At 36.2% G+C, this 19904-nt stretch overlaps 3 protein-coding genes across 4 annotated transcripts in view; 2 read left to right on the forward strand and 1 right to left on the reverse strand.

The window, feature by feature from the left end:
* Nucleotides 1-315: 315 nt before the first annotated feature.
* Nucleotides 316-8993, reverse strand: LOC112051192 (uncharacterized). Of its 2 annotated transcripts, none has more exons than XM_024089728.2 (6): nt 8803-8993; nt 8457-8583; nt 7790-7948; nt 5105-7104; nt 4474-4711; nt 316-2567 (listed from the first exon to the last, which is right to left on the reverse strand). In XM_024089728.2, the coding sequence occupies exons 2-6, from the start codon at nt 8569-8571 to the stop codon at nt 2497-2499; spliced, it is 2583 nt and encodes an 860-aa protein (XP_023945496.2). In that variant the 5' UTR covers nt 8572-8583; nt 8803-8993; the 3' UTR covers nt 316-2496. The 2 variants fall into 2 exon arrangements, with proteins under 2 accessions (XP_023945496.2, XP_052742839.1); XM_052886879.1 differs by lacking the exon at nt 316-2567 and adding an exon at nt 2621-4199.
* Nucleotides 8994-9706: 713 nt separating this feature from the next.
* On the forward strand, nt 9707-12858 carry LOC112051206 (uncharacterized). The gene is made up of 2 exons (XM_024089745.2): nt 9707-10463; nt 11938-12858. The coding sequence occupies exons 1-2, from the start codon at nt 10113-10115 to the stop codon at nt 12379-12381; spliced, it is 795 nt and encodes a 264-aa protein (XP_023945513.2). The 5' UTR covers nt 9707-10112; the 3' UTR covers nt 12382-12858.
* Nucleotides 12859-15347: 2489 nt separating this feature from the next.
* LOC112055716 (uncharacterized) overlaps nt 15348-19904 on the forward strand; it is a 127738-nt gene continuing 123181 nt past the window's right edge. Inside the window, exon 1 of the mRNA XM_052886798.1 lies at nt 15348-15573. Coding sequence (XP_052742758.1) covers nt 15519-15573 — 55 coding nt within the window. The 5' untranslated portion in view covers nt 15348-15518. The remainder of the gene's footprint in view (nt 15574-19904) is intronic.

Here is a 19904-nt window from a genome sequence, read left to right on the forward strand (position 1 = left end):
AATAACAGTAGAGGTAGGTAAATCTACAGTATTATATACATTTGTAGGCAAGAAGTAAGTGGACTTCAGTTTCTAGTCTATAGTGATCTGTGACTTCAGTCAAAGCAAAGATTGACCGGGTTAATTATTTACTATTTTTCCTACACTTATGTGATATTTAAAATACATAATGATTTAAATTCTTACTTTACATTTGAAAAAAATATTTATTATTAAATACACTATAGGTACAAAAACAATTGCTAGAAATATTTTAATAAATCCTCATTTTTGTTCTATATTTGGACAATAAGAAGGATAAAAGAAAACAACTCATTACAAACAGATGATTTATTGATATTTATGTACTTAACATCTATACTTATTAATAAAACAGGTCCAACTTTGTAACTCTGTAAATTCCCGTGGGAAATTTTAAAAAACTAGCATATTATGTTGCCGAATAACCTCCTCTTATCTTCCATTGGAAGTCCCGGGAAAACACATTTTATTTAAAAAAAAACTCGATTATCTTTTAGTGTCGTGTAAATAGACACGTATAATAAAATAGTGTGTATACACTTGAACAAAATCAGTTATTTTAAAATCACAGACAGACTTGAATTTTATTTATATGTATTGATGATTTCGCATTACGTATTGCTTCAACTATACTTTGTGTAGTATAGTCGGATGCAACCTTTATGACCTTTCCGATCATCGTGCGTTGAGCTGCGCAATACAAGATTTTAGATATCCCCGGGTACGCAGGAGCGCGGCGGCGGTATGACATGCATCTTATTTCGGAGACGTCTAAAGATTGCATCAGACTATAGTCTGGCAAGTTCGTTGATGACACTACCATGATATGCGGGCCACGTGGGGAAAGACTGTGCGGGTGTGAAATCGTGCGTGCGGGGAAGTGAGGGGCATCAGTTGTGGTTTTTCATTCATCGCTACACGCCCCCCGGCCCGCGCGGACCATCGGGAGTGTTATGAACGAAGTTGCCAAGCTATGTATACACTCCTCATCTGTATTGACAAACGTACACGAAACAAACTGTAAGTACAGTTTATTAAAAATAATCTTCATAAAATGTTTAAAATATGATTTCGCAATGGTAAAAAAATATTGTAATGGAATTTTCGCAAGTATAACAAAAAAAAAACAAATTGTTGATTAAGGTATAATACGTAAATACGATTTAAATCACATTGATTTTTAACCTTAACACAGATAATTTTTTTTGTTTTTTATTTAATTTAAATGCAATGATTTTATTAAATCTTACTTACACTACCTAAACCTATTACACATACAGTTGATAATTTTGAACATAAAAACTCTGTGTCTACAGGCTCCACACATAACATCTTATATATGGCTAAATCTTCGTCATTTTTTCTGAAAGTTTGTCAGCCCATCAATATTAGTACAGATCCGGCAATTGAAATATATTACCCTCATGTTATTTCATCACGTCATTACGCTAATATTATAATGGCAAAAGTGTGTGTGTGTATGTTTGTTCCTCCTTTACGCTGCGGCTACTGTAGCGATTTGGCTGAAATCCGCGTGGAATTCAGTTTTTTACAAATTCCGCGGGAACCATGGATTTTTCCGGGATAAAAAGTAGCCTATGTGTTAATCCAGAGTAAAATCTATTTCCATTCCTAATTTCAAACGGGGCGGGGATCGAACCAACACCCCTCGGTGATGAGTCCGACCGCTCTTACCGTGGAGCTATCTTAGACTGATGTGGAGCCGTGACAAGACAATGTACTCTCAGACTAATTATATTAAGACTAGTATCACACACAAATTTACAAACAAAATTGTCTGTCGTTTTTTGAGGAAGGTAAACTCACACATCGAAAATTGTAACACCAATAAATGTCTTTTCGATACACACAACTATATATTTGAATTGCTATATACACACATGTATGTGATGCAAGTTTTACACATCCCAATACAATGTTGACAAATACATCATTTAGATAGGTCAATAACAGACCAAAATGAAATAGACCATACTCTCTGTTGTTTGTATAAAAACAAATTAAAAAAAAAACATAAATACAGCCAAACGTAGAACCTCCTTCTTTTTGGAAGTCCGTTAAAAAATTATTCGCCTTCGCCGATAAATGCTCTCTGACATAGAGTATTTATTTAGTTAAGGCTAAAGAATCATTTTTTTTTAAATATTGTTTGTAATACTTTGATACAAATAAGTTAGAAATGCTTACACATGAAACTTACCTTGTTTTAATAAAGTAGAAGTTGTTAACAGTTTTCTACACCATTCAACTACACAAACCGATTTTTAATGGACACAAACAAAATAACTACAACTATGAAACAATGATTCTATAGAGAGAGCTTTCATAAACGCGTTAGATCATTGATCTTATACTTTGACAGAGGGGTAAAGTTTAGCGAGGCAGGTCTCTATATAATTAGTCTGAGCCTGTTCTATAAACTAAGCTAAGAACTATAAAATAACTAACACTAATCTAACTTTTCCTACGTTTGCTACTCCTTAATCTTCTTCTGTTAACTGTGACGGTTGTCTTCCTCACTGTTTCTGGAATGAAGTCAATTATTATAATTTCGAATATTAAACTATACTCATTGACCTCTTATAATAAAAGGAGGCACAATCATGTACAAAATGACAATGGTCTGGTGTTTGTTGATAGAATTCATAAGCGTCTACTAATGTAAACTATTACAGTTTGTAGAAAATAATTTATTTAATTTTTTGAAAAAGTGCACAAGGTCTAATTATGTCCATAAAGTAAATTATAATCACATCAATTACATTTAAATAATTGAGTATGGCAACCACACTATTTATACCAATATTACATCTATTGGACAACTAGGGATGCGCACGGTATCGAAAAGCCAGTATCGAATCGAATAAAGTATCGTCATTGAACTACACGTATTCTATACTAATATTTAAACGAATTAATATAATTATTTTGAAATATTAATAAATATTTTGATTTTCAAGCGAGTATGTACCTACCTACCTATTTTACATTTAACTAATAAAATAAACAAAATATAATAGTCAAACATGTTTTTAACAATTATTACCAATATTAAGCCGTATGGCATAGGTATTTTAATAATCAAAGGAAGGGAACAAGTGTTTACTAACGTATTTATTGTTTAAGTATGTTCGACATGATTTTAAATAAAGGGACATGCACTAACAATTAAACTATGAACTGTCACATCGCCTCGTATTTTCGTTCTTTGCGTACCTATGCTTCTTGTAAATCTTGTATTTTTCTGATATCAACTGATTTTTCGTACTTACATCCTTTTTAACGACCGCTTCTGTTTATGGACACCGATTCTCCCGCTTAACTACTGACTTAAAATATTAATGTATTTAAATTCCACGTTGGCTTTTAGATTTAATTTTTATAAAGTATGTATATTATCAATGTCTAAGAGAAAAATGGAGATCAAACCTACTTTTAATGTTCTTTGATCGAACCTAAATACCCGGCTTCATAATCATGGAATAATTCATAATCATAAGACTTTAAGTAGGTATCTATTCGTTGTTGACAAAACATAACCTCTAAAACTTCAAACATAAATATCTTTAATTCCAGACTTGACATAATACTAAGCCTAAAGAATAAATTGTTAAGAAAATAATTATCTATCATTTTATATTTTTTTCATTCATAGACGCTTGAAAAAAATGTCAGCAAAAATTTATTTGGGAATAGACCATTGTCCTTTCACTTAAAAACTGGCCAATTTTGCTTTGCTTTGCAGATTTAGAATTATTGGTAAAGAAAATTATACCTAAAGGCTTTTAAATATAGTCAATAAATAATATTCAATAAAATCCTAAATTCAGAGAAAATTCAACCTTAAAGATTAAGTTTAAGGTTGAATTTGCTAATGCGACTACTTGAATTGAGTGCCAAGAAGTTGTGTTTCGCACTCATTGAGTGGGGACGATTTTTGGTCGCTGATTGTGCATCCACTTCGATGATGACTAAAGGAGATTAATGACTAAACTATAATAAAGAGGTAAAGTTTGTGAGGTTGTAGGTAATCTCTGGAACTTATAACCAAGTTTTGAAAATTCATTTATTGATAGAAATTAATGGTATTTCTGAGTGTCATGGGGTAGAATTATACCTCCGTATTCTCAAAGGAACAAGAAATAAGGGAGTGAAACCTGGAACAAGGGAAATGGAAATAATAATCATCATCATCATCATCATCATCATCATCATCATCATCATCATCATCATCATCATCATCATCATCATTATTAACGGCCGATGGACACTCACTGCTGGACATAGACTTCCAAACGAAACAGTCGCGAGCAACCAGCTTCCAGAAGCTCCCAGCAACCTACTTGATATCGAAAATATTGGTCACATTATGTAAAAGATATGGGAAAATATCTTATAAATTAAAAAAAAAAAATTGTGGAATGTACTCACTCTTATTTTTAGTAGGTGTAGTCTTAGTATTACTAGGTGTTTCTACAGTTGTGACTTCAGTCTTAGGGGTATTATCACTCTTCCTAGGAGTTTTTCGCTTACTTTTCCTAGGAGTTACTTGTTCACAAATCTCAACAGTTTTCTCTTCATCTGCTGCCTTTCTCTTTGTTGATGTTGATCTGGTTTCTGTTTTTTTCGGTTTATTCACCTTGGATCTTGTACAACGTACTGTGATTTCCTGTAGGTAAATTATAATCTTAATATATATAAATTATGTGTCATGTTGTTTGTCCTTGATAACCTCCTAAGCTATTTGACCAATTTTACTAAAATTTGTACACTGTGTGCAGTTTGAATGATAAGATAGCTTAGGGCTAGGGTAGGATAGAGGTAGGGAAAGAAAGAGTAGGAGTGGTAGGGGTGGGTAGGTTTTAGGGTAGGGGTTGGGAAGAAGTAAGCGTAAATAAGTCAAAATGAAGCTTGGCCAGGTCCACTAGTTAATGTTTATTAAAATTATTGTTAAACTAAATATAAAATTAGTGGTACAGTAGGGTATAGGGTATTTTACCACTAGAATGCCACATTAAATTTTATCTCAGTATTTTCATGTAAAAAATCACAGATAACTTACCCGTACACTGTGTTTTTTGATTTGCTCCTCAATCTTTTCCTTTGCCTCACGTTTTTGCTTTATCAAATAATATTTCATCATTGCGGGAGTGTATCCTTCCATTAGTGGCTGGGTTTCATTAGTTTCTTTTGCAGTTTTACTATTTATTCTTTTCTTTAAATTGGCAATTACTTCATTCATGGCGTAAGTGGGATTTTTGTCATGCAAATATTCTTTTTGCAGTATAGGAGATTGAGTATCCGAGTTTTCTGATGCATCGGAGAGTTTTCTGATTCTGTATTTGCATGTGGAGTCGTCATCCTCTGCTTCATTGTCGGTCACCGGGTTACGCTCTTTACGAATGATATCTTCTGGGTTCCGAGCTAAGATTTCAGCCCAAGTGAACTGTTTGGCAGACCCCATGAACTTCCCAAATTTCCCAATGCTATTTCTATGTCTCCTGACACTTTTGCGTTTTGCAATATTCTTCTGTTTGGACCTTAGGTTTTTCGGTGACAGTTTTTTACCAAAAATATCATGGGGCATCAACGATTTCTTCAAGCGTGCAACCAAGTCTGCATCTGATATGAAGAAGTTTCTAGAAGTGCACGGTTTGCGTATGCCGTCACTTGAGGTGTTCAATGTTTGCTTTAAAAGCTCAAGTTTCAAATCGTTTTCTAGAGAGCACACATTTTCTCTTTCCAAAGCTTTCTTTATTCCGTTGCGAGAGATGAAATCTTGTGGTGTGTTCTTTCTACCAAATCTTTTTGAGTAGCATTTACTTCTCATGGGAGACATTGGTGTTTCAGAGACATTTACGTTTAATTCCTTATCTTGTTTGTATCCATTTTTCAACAACTCTGCCCTAAAAAGGCTCCTACAATAGTCGTAGTCAGGTTTGTCTGCAAAATCAAGACTTTTTACATACTCTAGATATTTCTCCAGGAACTGAGGGTAAAATTCAGTTTTGAAACACGTTTTGAGTAACAACTTAATGTCGCCCATGAAATTCTTTTTTAATACATGTACGAGGTTAGGTTCAGCTAATACTTCAGAGGTCTTCCATGGCAAGGTTCCTGTAAGCCAGTCTAGGAGGTTGAATCCAAGAGTTTCCAAATCAGAACGTCTTGAATGAGCTCCAATATGAGAATCTCTAGAACTATACTCCAAAGTTCCATCATGTTCTTTTCTGGCATCCATAGCAAAAGCCTTGTGCTCTCCCTTTGAATCGATAAACTTTGAAGCGAGGCCGTAGTCCAGTAAGTAAATCTGACCATTTGATTGGGATAAAACTGCCTCATTATATTTCTCATCTGAATTGTCTTTGCCGTTTTGTGCAAGTGTTGTATCTTCATTAAAAACTTTTGTCGGTGAATAAATATGGCCAAAATCATCTAGGAAATTTTGATAAGATTGGTCAGAACATACTGAACTATTTAAATCTTCATAATTAACATAACTAGACAGTTGCCTTAGGTTAAAAGCATGGTGACGGTGCAACCTTCTACTGTCTTTATCGGAGAGGATTTTTCTCAACTTTTTTTTGACAGTTGCCAAATGTTTGTCATTTTCTTCCTGGCATTCTGTGGTTCTGTCCCTGATTTTATAATCTTCGTCTTCATAATAATTGGAGACTCTGGCCCTACTACTTTTAGTTTTTCTGTGCTTTTTAGATAATAACAAAATTTGTTTATTATCTTTTTGGAAAGAAGGTACTTTAACTACATTATTAAATTTATTTCCATCAAAACCTAGCATGAGGTTGGAGCTTTTAATGTCAGAATGAGTGTACCCTTTGCTATGTAAATGTTCTAAAACATCGAGAATTTGTATAGCAATCACAAGGACATTTCTTAAGTCTAATACTTTTGTTTTTGAGATGATTTTTTGAAGATCAATGTCATAGCGGGGCAAGACTAGGAATCTGTATTTGGTGCCAGAGTTTTCATCCGTAAATGAGCCACTTGCAATATATATTGGCATGCCTAAACGTTTCCTGTTCTTCTGTCTCCATGCTTTAACTAAAATATTAAAAGTAATTTCAATATCTAACATTACTATAGTTACAATTCTTCAGTAGAGCTTAGACTTTTTGGTGTTCTGAATAGAATTCTTTTAAAAAGAAATACCCCTTTTAGACTTCTACAACTATTACAAAAATTATAATAGATTTTCAATACTCTACAGTTCAACATTTACTGTAGCCATTTTTGCATCTATGTAGAGTGGCATGCAATTCATAGATGCAAAAACACATTGCTTACCCAGATGACTCAATACAAACCTATATAATTTGTATGCCTTCCCCTACTTACAAAAGCCTCGAGCATGCCATGGACTGTAGCTCATTTTAAATGTCATATTTTGTAACTAAGTCTGTATTTATTCAATTATACTATCAAACTCATAAATAAACATAAACATTTAAATATATTAAGTACTTTAAGATAGTTTCTACTTTTGAACTCATTTTAGTTAGCCAATCATTCTATTAATTTGCAATACCCATTTTAACATTGCTAGTAACTTCCAAAGTTAATTATGAGTCAAGCCTTTTATTTCATGCTGTCCAGCAATAGTTGTTTTGACATTTGTCATACATGCCCAATGAGAACAGACTGAACGGAACTGAACAGAATTTCTAGAGTGACTACTGCTAAAAATGGTATATAAGGAACAATTACAAATATGTATTGGATAATTTACCTTCATTAAATTGGGCTGTCCTAATTAGACAGTGCACTTCAACAAACAGTGGCCCATTTTTATGTGGTTCTATTTTGACTACGTAACGAGCATTTTGCTTAGTTACCTCCTGCTCACTGTTGTCAGAGGCTAAGTATATACGGCCAAAGCTTCCTCTACCTGCAAAGTGATATTTTTTAATATAAGAATTAGAATTAGCTATGCTCAGTGTCTCTGCATGATTGAATCAAAAATCAGGAGATCCGTAGAAGAACCAAAGTCACTGACATAGCTCAACGAGTTGTGAAGTCGAAGTGGCAATGGACAGGATCCATAGTACAAAGAGCTGATGGATGATGGGGTGGCAACCTTGCACGAGAAAGCATTGTTGGTCAACTCCCTACCAGTTGGACTGACATCACACAAGGATTCACTGGATGCAGGCAACTCAGGATCGTGATGTTTGGAAGTCCCTACAAAAGGCATAATATGTCCTGCAGCGGATGTTCATCAGCTGATATGATAAAGAATTAGAAGCAAGTGTTACATAGCTGATAATTCATGGTGTACGAAGTTTTTTAGACTGACATCAGGGCTCAAACCTGGGACAGAACAATCTGCAGCCAAATAAGTAACTTACGAGTAATTTCTAGTTATATTTGTGAATTAAATCATCAGTTTATCTTACCTATTGGTTTTCCTATACGCCATTTCTTTTTTAGCGTATCAGTGAATACTATACCAGGAGGCAAGGCCTCATCATCAGTAAAGCTGACGTCTTCAATAGGTTCGCGGCGGGGCATGGTAAAATATTCCTGAAAATAACAATAGTTCATTGATCTAGTGAACACTTGACTATCGATCCGATTTTCGTTAAAATACGACACGGACGCTTTGCACGGACGCTAAAAATTATGTAATACTCTGAGATCTAATACTAAAAGGTCTGGTTTTATGTACTTTGAAGCAAAACCTGTATTTGATAGGCATAAAGTAGTTGCATTTAGAAAAAAGTAGCAAACAAGTATAGTTACCTTACAGAAACTTCAATTCGATTTTCGGGTTATTGATTAAAAAATAATAAAAGATAATATGTACAACTAAATTGTATTTATGATTGAAAATAGATTCAAGATGGACTTGGAAGTCTTAACGATTTTTTTATGAACCCGTACCACTAGTATTGAACGACAGCATTCGCCATGTTGCCGAAAGTTAGTTGTTTTCAAATTTAAAGTGTTGCTAGCAAGAAATATTATTTGATTTGAAAAGTTTGATTCATAATTAAACTATTAGTATTCAATTTATTTTTTGTAACTCATATCTCATACATATAATTCTTTAACAATGTCATGATTTTTCCACTTTTATTTTACTATATTTATGTGATTCAAAGGAAAACATCAAACATCAAACCCACTAGCACTGGTAGACTAGCAACACCAAGGTATGGTTAAAAAAGCAAGTATACACAGACAAATAAAATAAAGCAGTCCATTCACGATACGCAAGTGGTGCCAAATTGGTCACAGAACACTAATGGTACTAATCTGTAGAGTTTGGCTGGTGAAAGTAGAGACTGAAATCGCCTGCCAAACATAAAAAATCAAAACATGCGTTTTTATAATTTGTTTAAATATTTTTTTGTTAGTTTCTACATTACAGTATACTGTATTAAACTCAGTTATTCCAATATTTGCACTATAATTTTAAGAATTTACTCTGGTTTTCTTTTATTTGGCGGTTGATTTCAGTCTATAATTTCATTAGCAAAACTCTTCACAAATAGCCGCAAAGCAATCATTTCAAAATATCAAGCATTCATAATGATATGCTTATGACTCCTGTTTTAAATAAATTATTTTATTAATATGTAATACAAAAAGTCCACGCGAAAGTCTAATAATGTATGGCTAGCTTTAGTCCCTCTGACGTAAAACGGCAATAAAATGGGCAAGTTGCCTTGCTGTCTATATCGCGCAAGTCAGTGCAATAATCGCTGCAATCTTGCAACGTACCTTCATGTTATCTAATTTAAAATTAGATCGAGAGTCCAAGTTTAATTAATATAGATTGTTTTAGTGAATATTTATGTGCTTTTACGAAATTATTAATTTATTTGACTACACAACCAAGTGAAATTCGGGCAATAAAACATTTATTACATGTTTCTATCCTGCTCTGATTCATAGGCGCGTCGCGTTTCTTTTCTGTCTCTTGCCGACGCGGCGAATACTAGTGGTTCAGAATTTCGTACGTGATTATTACAAACAACAAAAGTGCAAATTCCCGCTCTGATTTGAAACGTTCGCGGTTTATTAATTTATTTGAAATTCAAGTTATCATGACTAGCAAAGCGCACAATATTACAAGCCGCATTTGGTCAAATAAAAAGATAATAAAATTCATAAAAGAAGTCCACATTAGACCTGAATTATGGAATGTATCAGTTTGCGAGTACAGAGATCGCAAAGCAAAATTCAACGCGTGGAGTGCTGTCGCAGCACAATTCAATATAACACCTGATATGGCTTACAAGAAGTTCAGAAATCTAAGGACTTACGCGAAAACTGAGCACAGAAAGAAGTGCGGGAAGGCTATATCCTGGTTCGCTTACGATGCTATTTCCTTCATTTTGTCGGGAGACGGTACCGATAGAGGTATAGACAGCGAAGGGACATCAAAGACAACGATAGTAAGAAGTTCTTTATTTAAATCATATTTTTAAAATACGAATTCGTTTAGTATGTACAACAACATCATCATCATTATCTGTCATCACGTGGTGTCCCTATACTTATTTCTGTTTCCGTGGGAATAATATGGCTTTCCATTGGTGAAAGAATTTTTAAAATCACTTTAGTTGATCCAGAGATTACCCCTACGACACCACAAACTTTACCTCTTTTTAGTATTAGTACCTACTACCTATAGATTAGTCCGAAGGGTGCGAATCAAACCCAGGACCAGTTATGTTAGTCTGAGAACGATTGAGCGACTAAGATTTACCTAATACCTTAACTTTAACGTGAAAACCTTTACTTCACGGGACTGGAGCATCTATAAGACTATTATGCAAAAAGTTGTCTAAAAATCGTAAACTTTCGTACCATAGAGCCTTCATTTATTCGTTACTCTATGGTAAATGTAAAAGTTTGTAAGTAAGTAGGTATGTTATGTTACTCGATCACGCAAAAATTCCCTATCTTATTAACATGCATACGTTTTTAATATTATAATTGTACCTGTGACGACCAACAATGCTCCCTAGGCAGCACAAACACAATTACAAGCTACACAGCGTCTTCGCTGGCGAAGACGAGGTCCCCGATATGTAAACGTCAACCGGACGTGGGTTTTCTAACTCTCGATCCTAGGGGAGTCTGGACTGATTCACTCAGACCAATACACTCTTCTAGAACGACCCCCAAAGCCGAGGTTCGAGTCTCACAGGAGACGCCCTTAGAGGGTCGTTCCGTACTCTGTCTTTCTTTCTGCCTTCGGGTCTCATCGTCATGGCGGCCTCCCCTAGACGGCGGACTGGCTGTATGAAATCTACCCCTATGATATTATGGATATTAAATGAAAGGGTTTGCAGTCAGGAATACGAAAATAATAGTCACGTGACTTAAATCCAATATTTGTAATTTTTAGTGCGTGCTTGAAGCGTGTTTTTTAGTTGTTTTAACTATTTAAAGTTTTGTGGGTGTTAAATGTGGTACAACCATATTAAAAGTACTCTGTACTTTACTAATATTATAAAGCTGAAGAGTTTGTTTGTTTGTTTGTTTGATTGGACGCGCTAATCTCAGGAACTACTGGTCCGATTTGAAAAATTCTTTCAGTGTTAGATAGCCCATTTATCGAGGAAAGCTATAGGCTATATATTTTATCCCCGTATTCCTACGGGAATGGGAACCACGCGGGTGAAACCGCGCGGCGTCTACTAGTAATATTATAAAGCTGAAGAGATTGTTTGATTGAACGCGCTAATCTGAGGAACTACTGGTCCGATTTGAAAAATTCTTTCAGTGTTAGATAGCCCATTTATTAAGGAAGGCTATAGGCTATATATCCCGTATTCATACGGGAACGGGAACCACGCGGGTAAAACGTCCGTCAGCGTCGGCGTCAGCTGTTGAAATAAATGTTCTTTTTTTCTTTTTTAGGTGACGGAAAGATCTGACAGGGACGATGACAGCGTTGCCTCAGAGGAATCAACAGTTTCATCGGTCGAACAGTTGCCAGAAACAGATGAAAAAATGCCCGACAAGAAAGCAATTAAATCCCAAACACCAGAACCGATAGAAAGAGTTCACATAAACGAAACAACACGCAATCCTCACACCAGTTTTGGTGAATATGTTGCCAGTAAATTGACAACATACGACAGTTATACACGCGCCCAAGTCGAGTTCAAAATAAGCAAAATCCTCTTTGACGCGGACATGGGGATGTTTAGGCATAACCAGAGACAATATCCGCCTCAGTTCGGAAATATGTATCCGAGTTACTCGGAACACCCGGAAATGTCTGGTAGCGATTTGAAGGCCCAATGCAGTTTTATAGAACCGCAGGATTCTTTACAGGGACCTTCTAACACTCGTTCATAAAAGTTGTGGAACGAAATACCTGTATAAGTAATTTTCCAGAAAGTAAATGGAGATTATGGATTTACTAGATGAGCAGAAGGGGGGATACCTTGCATGTTGTTTAGTACCTCAACTTATGAGCTCTCAATATCGGTGGGTACGTTTTGCGAAACCCAAAAAGCAACAACTTCAGAAATACCGGCCCAACCAGCACTTCAAGGGTAGAAAATGGTGAACCAATTTCGAAAATCTGACATTTTGACCGTAACTGGAAATAGAAGGATTAGGTACAAAGTTATAAAGTTCCATTGTATTTCTATTCTAACTATTTTCGCTCTGAATCGTCAATACATACAATTGTTAATTTATTGTTTACAAGTTTACATTATTGAAATTTTATTACTTTGTTGTCAGCCGTTCTCTGTAATTTGGCAGACGCGCTCCGCACGTCTCGATCTATGTGTAATAAGGTTTAATCATATTGTCATAAAAGTTCTTTAAAAAAACTAAGCTTTTTATTTTGAGGTGTTAAAAACGGCAGCTTTTGCTACAAGATAAAATTACCTATATGGAAAAGGAGTTCACAGAAAGCAATTTACGTTTGTTGAATGGACTATATCTTTCAGCGAAAAACATTTACAGTTGGTTTCATGTGGAATGGTGAGGGTAACAGTTCGTTTCACTCTTGAAAGTTTGCCGCGATTCACGATAATCGTACGTATTATGACCGCCATACAGGCGACAGTCACCATATGCATGCTATCTGATAATCTATTTAAGAGGTGTTGGTACTCTTATTTTTAACCGACTTCAAAAAAAGGAGGAGGTTTGTCAATTCAACGATTTTATAGTATTACTCATAGATAATTATGTTACGTGCCGTGCATTTTAAGAAATTAAATATGTCGTCTCAAACGGACAACGGTGAAGGAGAACATCGTGAGGAAACCTGCATACCAGAGAATTTTCTTAATTCTCTGCGTGTATGAAGTCTGCCAATCCGCATTGGGCCAGCGTGGTGGACTATTGACCTAACCCCTCTCATTCTGAGAAGATACTCGAGCTCAGCAGTGAGACGAATATGGGTCTGTCGTGTCTGGAGAACACTGGGAGCTGTATGTAACTGCCAACTATTAACAAATTACTAATTGTCGTCGTCCTGATATTAGATTTATAAATTTTCCGTTAACACTATCGGCCTTGTTTATAAACATAGATTAGGAAATAAAATAAACTATAAACAATAGTGCAGAACACACAACTTGACATTGTAAACAATATTTAGGTATTATTTCTTTAAATAACTTTCGTTGTTTACTATGTGACGAAATAAAATTAAGACAATTAGTCCAACTTAGGCGAACAAGCTTCAGTTTCGACGCGCTATAATAGTGTCATATCTAATAAAATAAAATCATTGGATACATATACTTACATATTTTTTTTTAATAAAGCGGTGGCAACTGCCTCGGCGGTCTAATCGCAACTGCGACGTTGATCAAGTAGTTAGATTGCTGTTTTGGACTGTCAAATATTAAGCTTATAATTCTTCAAAGAGTGTCTTCTTATTGAGATTTCTGTGGGCGCAGCCAAGCTTATGGTGTTTCACCATAAGCTGCATCTACAGAAATCTAAGTAAGTATCTTAGATAGGAGGGATTGGCGGGAGGGATAGAAGATGCCTTATCACTCAGAATTTACATTAATATATTCGCATTGTAAACGTAACGGTAGGGAGATTGGAAGTTGCTATGAGCAGTGCACAAGGTTTTTAACTAGGGTATGCACTTTGTGTACAAATTGTACCAAACAATATGGAAAATTCCTTCCCGAATTAAGGTTCGTAATGAGTCGTCAGTGAAGGCAGGGCATTATTGCATCTATGATGGAGTACACGTCACTGGGTTATCATCATCATCATCATTCATCATCAGCTGATAGACGTCCACTGCTGGACATAGACCTCTTGCATGGACCTCCAAGCACATCGGTCTCAAGCCGCCAGCATCCAGCGGTTTCCTGCAATCCGCTTGATATCCTCGGTCCACGTATTGGAGGGTCGACCAACACTGCGCTTTCGGATGCGAGGTCGCCATTCCAGCACCTTGGGACCCCAACGTCTATCGGCTCTTCGAACTATGTGGCCTGCCCATTGCCACTTCAGCTTCGCGATTCGCTGAGCTATGTCAGGACTTTGGTACGTCTGCGGATCTCCTCATTTCTGATTCGATCACCCAATGAATTTCCAAGCATAACACGCTCCATGGCCCGCTGACTGACTTTGAGCCCATAGTTAGCGACCAGGTACGGGGAATCAAACCGCTTACACTAATCGTTGACGTAGAATAGATTTCACACTACCGCAGTAAAGTAATGCTAGCCATTGACGATCAAGTATATCCACGTTTCTGCAGCGCTGCCCGCGGCGAAAACGTTTCATGTATGCGTCAAGTCGAGCCGTCATGAACGCACGATCAGTTATAGCCGTAGGCATCGATATAAATCGTTAGATGGGCCCATCCATATTAAAAAACGCACAATGTTATGTCATTACTCAAAGACGTGCACGCACATCATAACTTAGTATGCAACAAGCGCATGCTGTGACTTAAAAAATATTTTACTATTTTTTCTTGTTTAATCCCATAATTATGCGTGATCATTTTGGAAGTGTAAAAACATAAGCCGCAACACGAATATAATGAGAAATTTGTTACTTTTCATTCGTAAGTATTTGCGAAACCAATGACAATTCCGCGATGCTTCAGGGCCCATCTAACGATCTAAGATTGATAGCCGTGGGTGCTGAAGAAACGTGGGTATACTTGATCGTTAATGGCTAGCTTAATAAAATACTAGAATTAGTAGACGTAGTTCGGATTGTAAATATTCGACTGCAAGACCAGAGGAGGGACCGGGGGAGCGGCGGAGGGCGATGGGGAGACACGGAGGAACTTTTTCCAGTTCCACATTCATTCAATAGTCGGTCTCGGTCGCCAGTCGACGGCGTACCGCGCGCCTGTTAACATCTCGCGTTTTATGTTTGTCAATAAACAAAAATGCAGTGTTGTGTTATTAAATGATATAAAACACGTGTTATACGATGCATGTACATGGATTGTATTAAATGTTTATGTTGTTTGGATTGTGTAAGGAAAGATGGATGCCGCGAACGCTGACTCGGACCATTCTATGACTTGGGAGGACTTTTTCGGTTTGTAGTTTTTTGTACTATTTAAGTTAGTTTTAAGCTAGGTTTTAAGTGTTTTAACATACCTACCCAAAATAACATTGGTTTCGTAGATATCACGATTTTGGAGATGTATTCGATTTATAATTGGTAATGGAAAAGTGTATGTTTGTATACAAGTTTGTTTGGTACTTAGACTTGATCTACATAAGAGGTAAGTACTGAAAGTTTTGGATTTATAAATATAGCAAATGATTTGGAATCGCGTGCACTTCATAGACACAAACATGCTATGCCTACCCTTTACAAACTTATAAAAAAATGTATACATCCTGCTTAAGTTTATACGATTAGTGCCTACCCAGTGGCGTGCATAAGGGCTTGACCTAGGGTAGGCATTATACGTAATTTTTTTACAAAATGGAAAGTTCCTCTTCATAATACAGGTTCGTACTGGGTCCTCAGGGTAGGCAGTACATTTTTGCATCTATGAAGTGCACGCCACTGTGCCTACCTTATTTGAAAACATTGTGCACGCCACTGCTATTTACTGAACATTTTTTTAAAATATAATAGCTTAGCTGTAGGTAAGTATATTTTTTAAAATAAAGTTTCCCTCCAATTAGTCGGAAATAATGTACCTATTAGGAGTGGGTTAGACCCTAGTACTGAGGGGCGAGGATCGAACCTATAACCCGTCGGTGTTGAGTTCAACCCTTTTACCGTAGAGCTATTGAGGCTTCAAATGATCTCTTGGCTACTTCTGTGGGATATTTTGTATTTTTAACCGACTTCCAAAAAGGAGGAGGTTTTACGTTCGGCTGTATGTATGATTTTTTTTGTATCATTATCTTTGATAACTTAGCTGCGATTTGTTATCTGATTTTAAGGATTTTTAGACATAAGTCTGGTATATTGACCTCATATAATAAATAGGAGATCGATGGTCTGGTATATAAAAAAACCGGCTAAGTGTGAGTCGGACTTGCACACTAAGGATTGCGTACCATTATCTTCAAAAAACGGAAAAAAAAGTCTGGTATTTGGGATTTAAATATTTACTTATTTTACTGTGTTTTTAGGGTTCCGTAGCCTAATGGCAAAAGCGGAACCTTTATAGATTCGTTATGTCTGTCTGTCCGTCCGTATGTCACAGCACAGCCACTTTTTTCCAAAACTTTAAGAGCTATACTGTTGAAACTTGGTGAGTATCTACTCACCAAGTTTCAACTGTATTTCGTAAACCGCCTTAAGATTTTCATACAAAAATATAAAAAAAAAAAATTATGGGGCTTATGGGGGACCCCCATAATTTATTTTTATTATAACTGAAACTCAAAATTTTTACATCAAACCCATGCGTGTGAGTCATTACACCGATTTTTGTCGTATTTTCATTTTTGTGATTATCTATTACAGTTATTTCTATTAAATTACCTTGAGTATGTCATTTGTCATCAAGTGGCAATGATCTTTTGTTTTAACTATCGTCTAACATGAATATTTTAATAAAATTACGTAAATAAAAGTTTTTCGTTAAAATATCGTTACTACCTGCGAATACCACTACTAGACTAATGTTACTTTACGTTAAATGACGATTATTGTGTCATTTCGTTGAAAACACAAAGTTAGATGATTGCAAAAACGAAATTACGATGAAAAGCGATAGTGACTGATTACTTGAATGGTACACCGAGTTACATAATAACCCTGCCGGTGAGATAGTCAAGGACTAACTTGTAAAGATTATAAGGATATATATATATACGGCATCAACCCATATTCGGCTCACTGCTGAGCTCGAGTCTCCTCTCAGAATGAGAGGGGTTAGGCCAGTAGTCCACCACGCTGGCCCAATGCGGATTGCCAGACTTCACACTCGCAGAGAGTTAAGATAATTCTCTGGTATGCAGGTTTCCTCACGATGTTTTCCTTCACCGATTGAGACACATGATATTTAATTTCTTAAAATGCACACAACTGAAAAGTTGGAGGTGCATGCCCCGGACCGGATTCGAACCCACACCCTCCGGAATCGGAGGCAGAGGTCATATCCACTGGGCTATCACAGCTCTGTATATATATATATATATATACCTAAGATAAAAAAACGTGGAATTCAAGACACTTTGTTTCTTTTTTTTCTTTAAGTCATATAAGCGGTAATTACTTTTTTTCCATCTGCTTGTCTTGGCTCATTAGTCATTACCTAACATAAATTGCGTTTATGAAAGTACATAGCTCTATTTGTCTATGACATAACATAATGTTTCAGACTGGGAGAGATTATAACAAGTTGTTTTAATTAGACATCTTGAGTGGATGGCGGTGGTATTTGGGTTGCCATGACAACCGGATGACGATCCATCCATCCGGTTGTAGTATTTGATAAAAAATAACTTTCACGTATCTATTTGTAGTATGCACCTACTTATGTAAGTTCAAGTATAAAAAATATAAAAGAAGAACATTATTTTATGGTCTATTACATAATTTAAATGAGCCGAGATAGCCCAGAGGATATGACGTCTGCCTCCAATTCCGGATATTTAATTTCTTAAAATGCACAAAACTTTTCAGTTTTGTGCATTTTAAGAAATTAAATATCACGTGTCTCAAACGGTGATGGAAAAACATCGTGAGGAAACCTGCATACCAGAGAATTTTCTTAATTCTCTACGTATGTGAAGTCTGCCAATCCGCATTGGGCCAGCGTAGTGGACTATTGGCCTAACCCCTCTCATTCTGAGAAGAGACTCGAGCTCAGCAGTGAGCCGAATATGGGTTGATAATGATGATGATGATTATTGGATTATTGGAGATACCCACCATGCTGATTAGTTGCGGCTTGGTGGGTTTAGGGCTCTTTGACGATCACCGTCAGATGTTACTTAATTAAAATGACCAGGCCGAGGTTCGGGGGGTCTACCTACAACCAACTTCCCAACACTGCACTGCGCTAGAAAGAAAAAAGCTAGGACCTAGGATTCGAACCCGGGACCTCGAGATTCGAAGACATATAGGCACACAGTGGCGTGCACTTCATAGATGCGAAAACGCACTGCCTACCATAAGGACTCAATACAAACCTATGTTGGACCGCAGAATATATAGTTGGACAAAGCATTTTCCAATGTTTTCTTATAGTGTATACCCTAGTTAAAAACCTTATTCACGCCACTGTAGGCACACATCACTGGACAAACTAGTCAGTTATATATTTGGGTAACTGCATCCAATTAGGAATAATGAAACAGTTCTAAGAAAACTGTGTTTTGTGTTGTATTCGAACTGAGGATTAATCACGATGTATGAGTTAAACGTTGGCAGATTCGGGCAATGTACCTACCAAATAACGATTCATTTATTTATTACTAGCGGACGCCCGCGACTTCGTCCGCTAGTAATAAATAAATGAAACTCGATGTAAACATTCAAACACTATTTCAACCCCCCCCTGATTTAAAAGTATCCTTTAACCTTCTTCGTATTATGGTCTAAAATCGTACCAAGTTTCATTTGAATTCATTCAGTAGTTTTAGCATGATGCCCGGTCAACAAAAATACGGACAGACAGAGAAAACATAAAAAAATTTAGTTTAGGCTTCGGTATCTATACTAATATTATAAAGCTGAAGAGTTTGTTTGTTTGATTCAACGCGCTAATCTCAGGAACTACTGCTCCGATTTGAAAAATTATTTCAGTGTTAGGTAGCCCATTTATTGAGGAAGGCTATAGGCTATATATTATCCCCGTATTCCTACGGAACCACGCGGGTAAAACCGCGCGGCGTCAGCTAGTCGTTTATAAATGCCCTCCAACTAAAATTTTCAAAATATCTTCAATGTAAAGAATTTGACATGTTACAGTATTATTGTATGTACATACTACATATAGATTATTAATTGTGCTTTTTAATATATAATCATCATCATCATCACCATCATCATCATCATCATCATCATCATCATCATCATCATCATCATCATCATCATCATCATCATCATCATCATCATCATCATCATCATCATTGATGTCCTCGGCCCACATGAAGGATCACTGCGCTTTCCGGTGCGGTAGCCAATTTCAGAGTAACATAAACTAAATTAACTTCACCGTAAGGATTATAGTCCAGACTTCCGCAAACAGCGCTCTAAGCGGATCGACTTTTTTTAAGGATATTTTTTTTAAATATGACCAATATTCCCATTCCCTTACAACTAGTCGGGAAAGGCTGTATTATGAGTGGGTACGACAATAGACCAACGGGACGGAGATCGAACCACCATCTCTTAGTAATAAGTCCAACCGCTTTATCGTTCAGCTATTGAGGCTCTTCATTTAAAGTTAA

Source organism: Bicyclus anynana, chromosome 18 (genome assembly GCF_947172395.1).
Source record: "Bicyclus anynana chromosome 18, ilBicAnyn1.1, whole genome shotgun sequence".
Lineage (NCBI taxonomy): Eukaryota > Metazoa > Arthropoda > Insecta > Lepidoptera > Nymphalidae > Bicyclus > Bicyclus anynana.

Excerpts from the sequence above, each read along its gene's own strand:
- LOC112051192 (XM_024089728.2), bottom strand. The coding sequence starts at position 8,571 with ATGCCCCGCCGCGAACCTATTGAAGACGTCAGCTTTACTGATGATGAG. Across the intron at positions 7,949-8,456 it reads GCGTATAGGAAAACCAATAG|GTAGAGGAAGCTTTGGCCGT; the intron begins GTAAGATAAACT and ends ATCACTTTGCAG. Across the intron at positions 7,105-7,789 it reads GACAGCCCAATTTAATGAAG|TTAAAGCATGGAGACAGAAG; the intron begins GTAAATTATCCA and ends TTAATATTTTAG.
- LOC112051206 (XM_024089745.2), top strand. The coding sequence starts at position 10,113 with ATGACTAGCAAAGCGCACAATATTACAAGCCGCATTTGGTCAAATAAA. Across the intron at positions 10,464-11,937 it reads GGACATCAAAGACAACGATA|GTGACGGAAAGATCTGACAG; the intron begins GTAAGAAGTTCT and ends TTTCTTTTTTAG.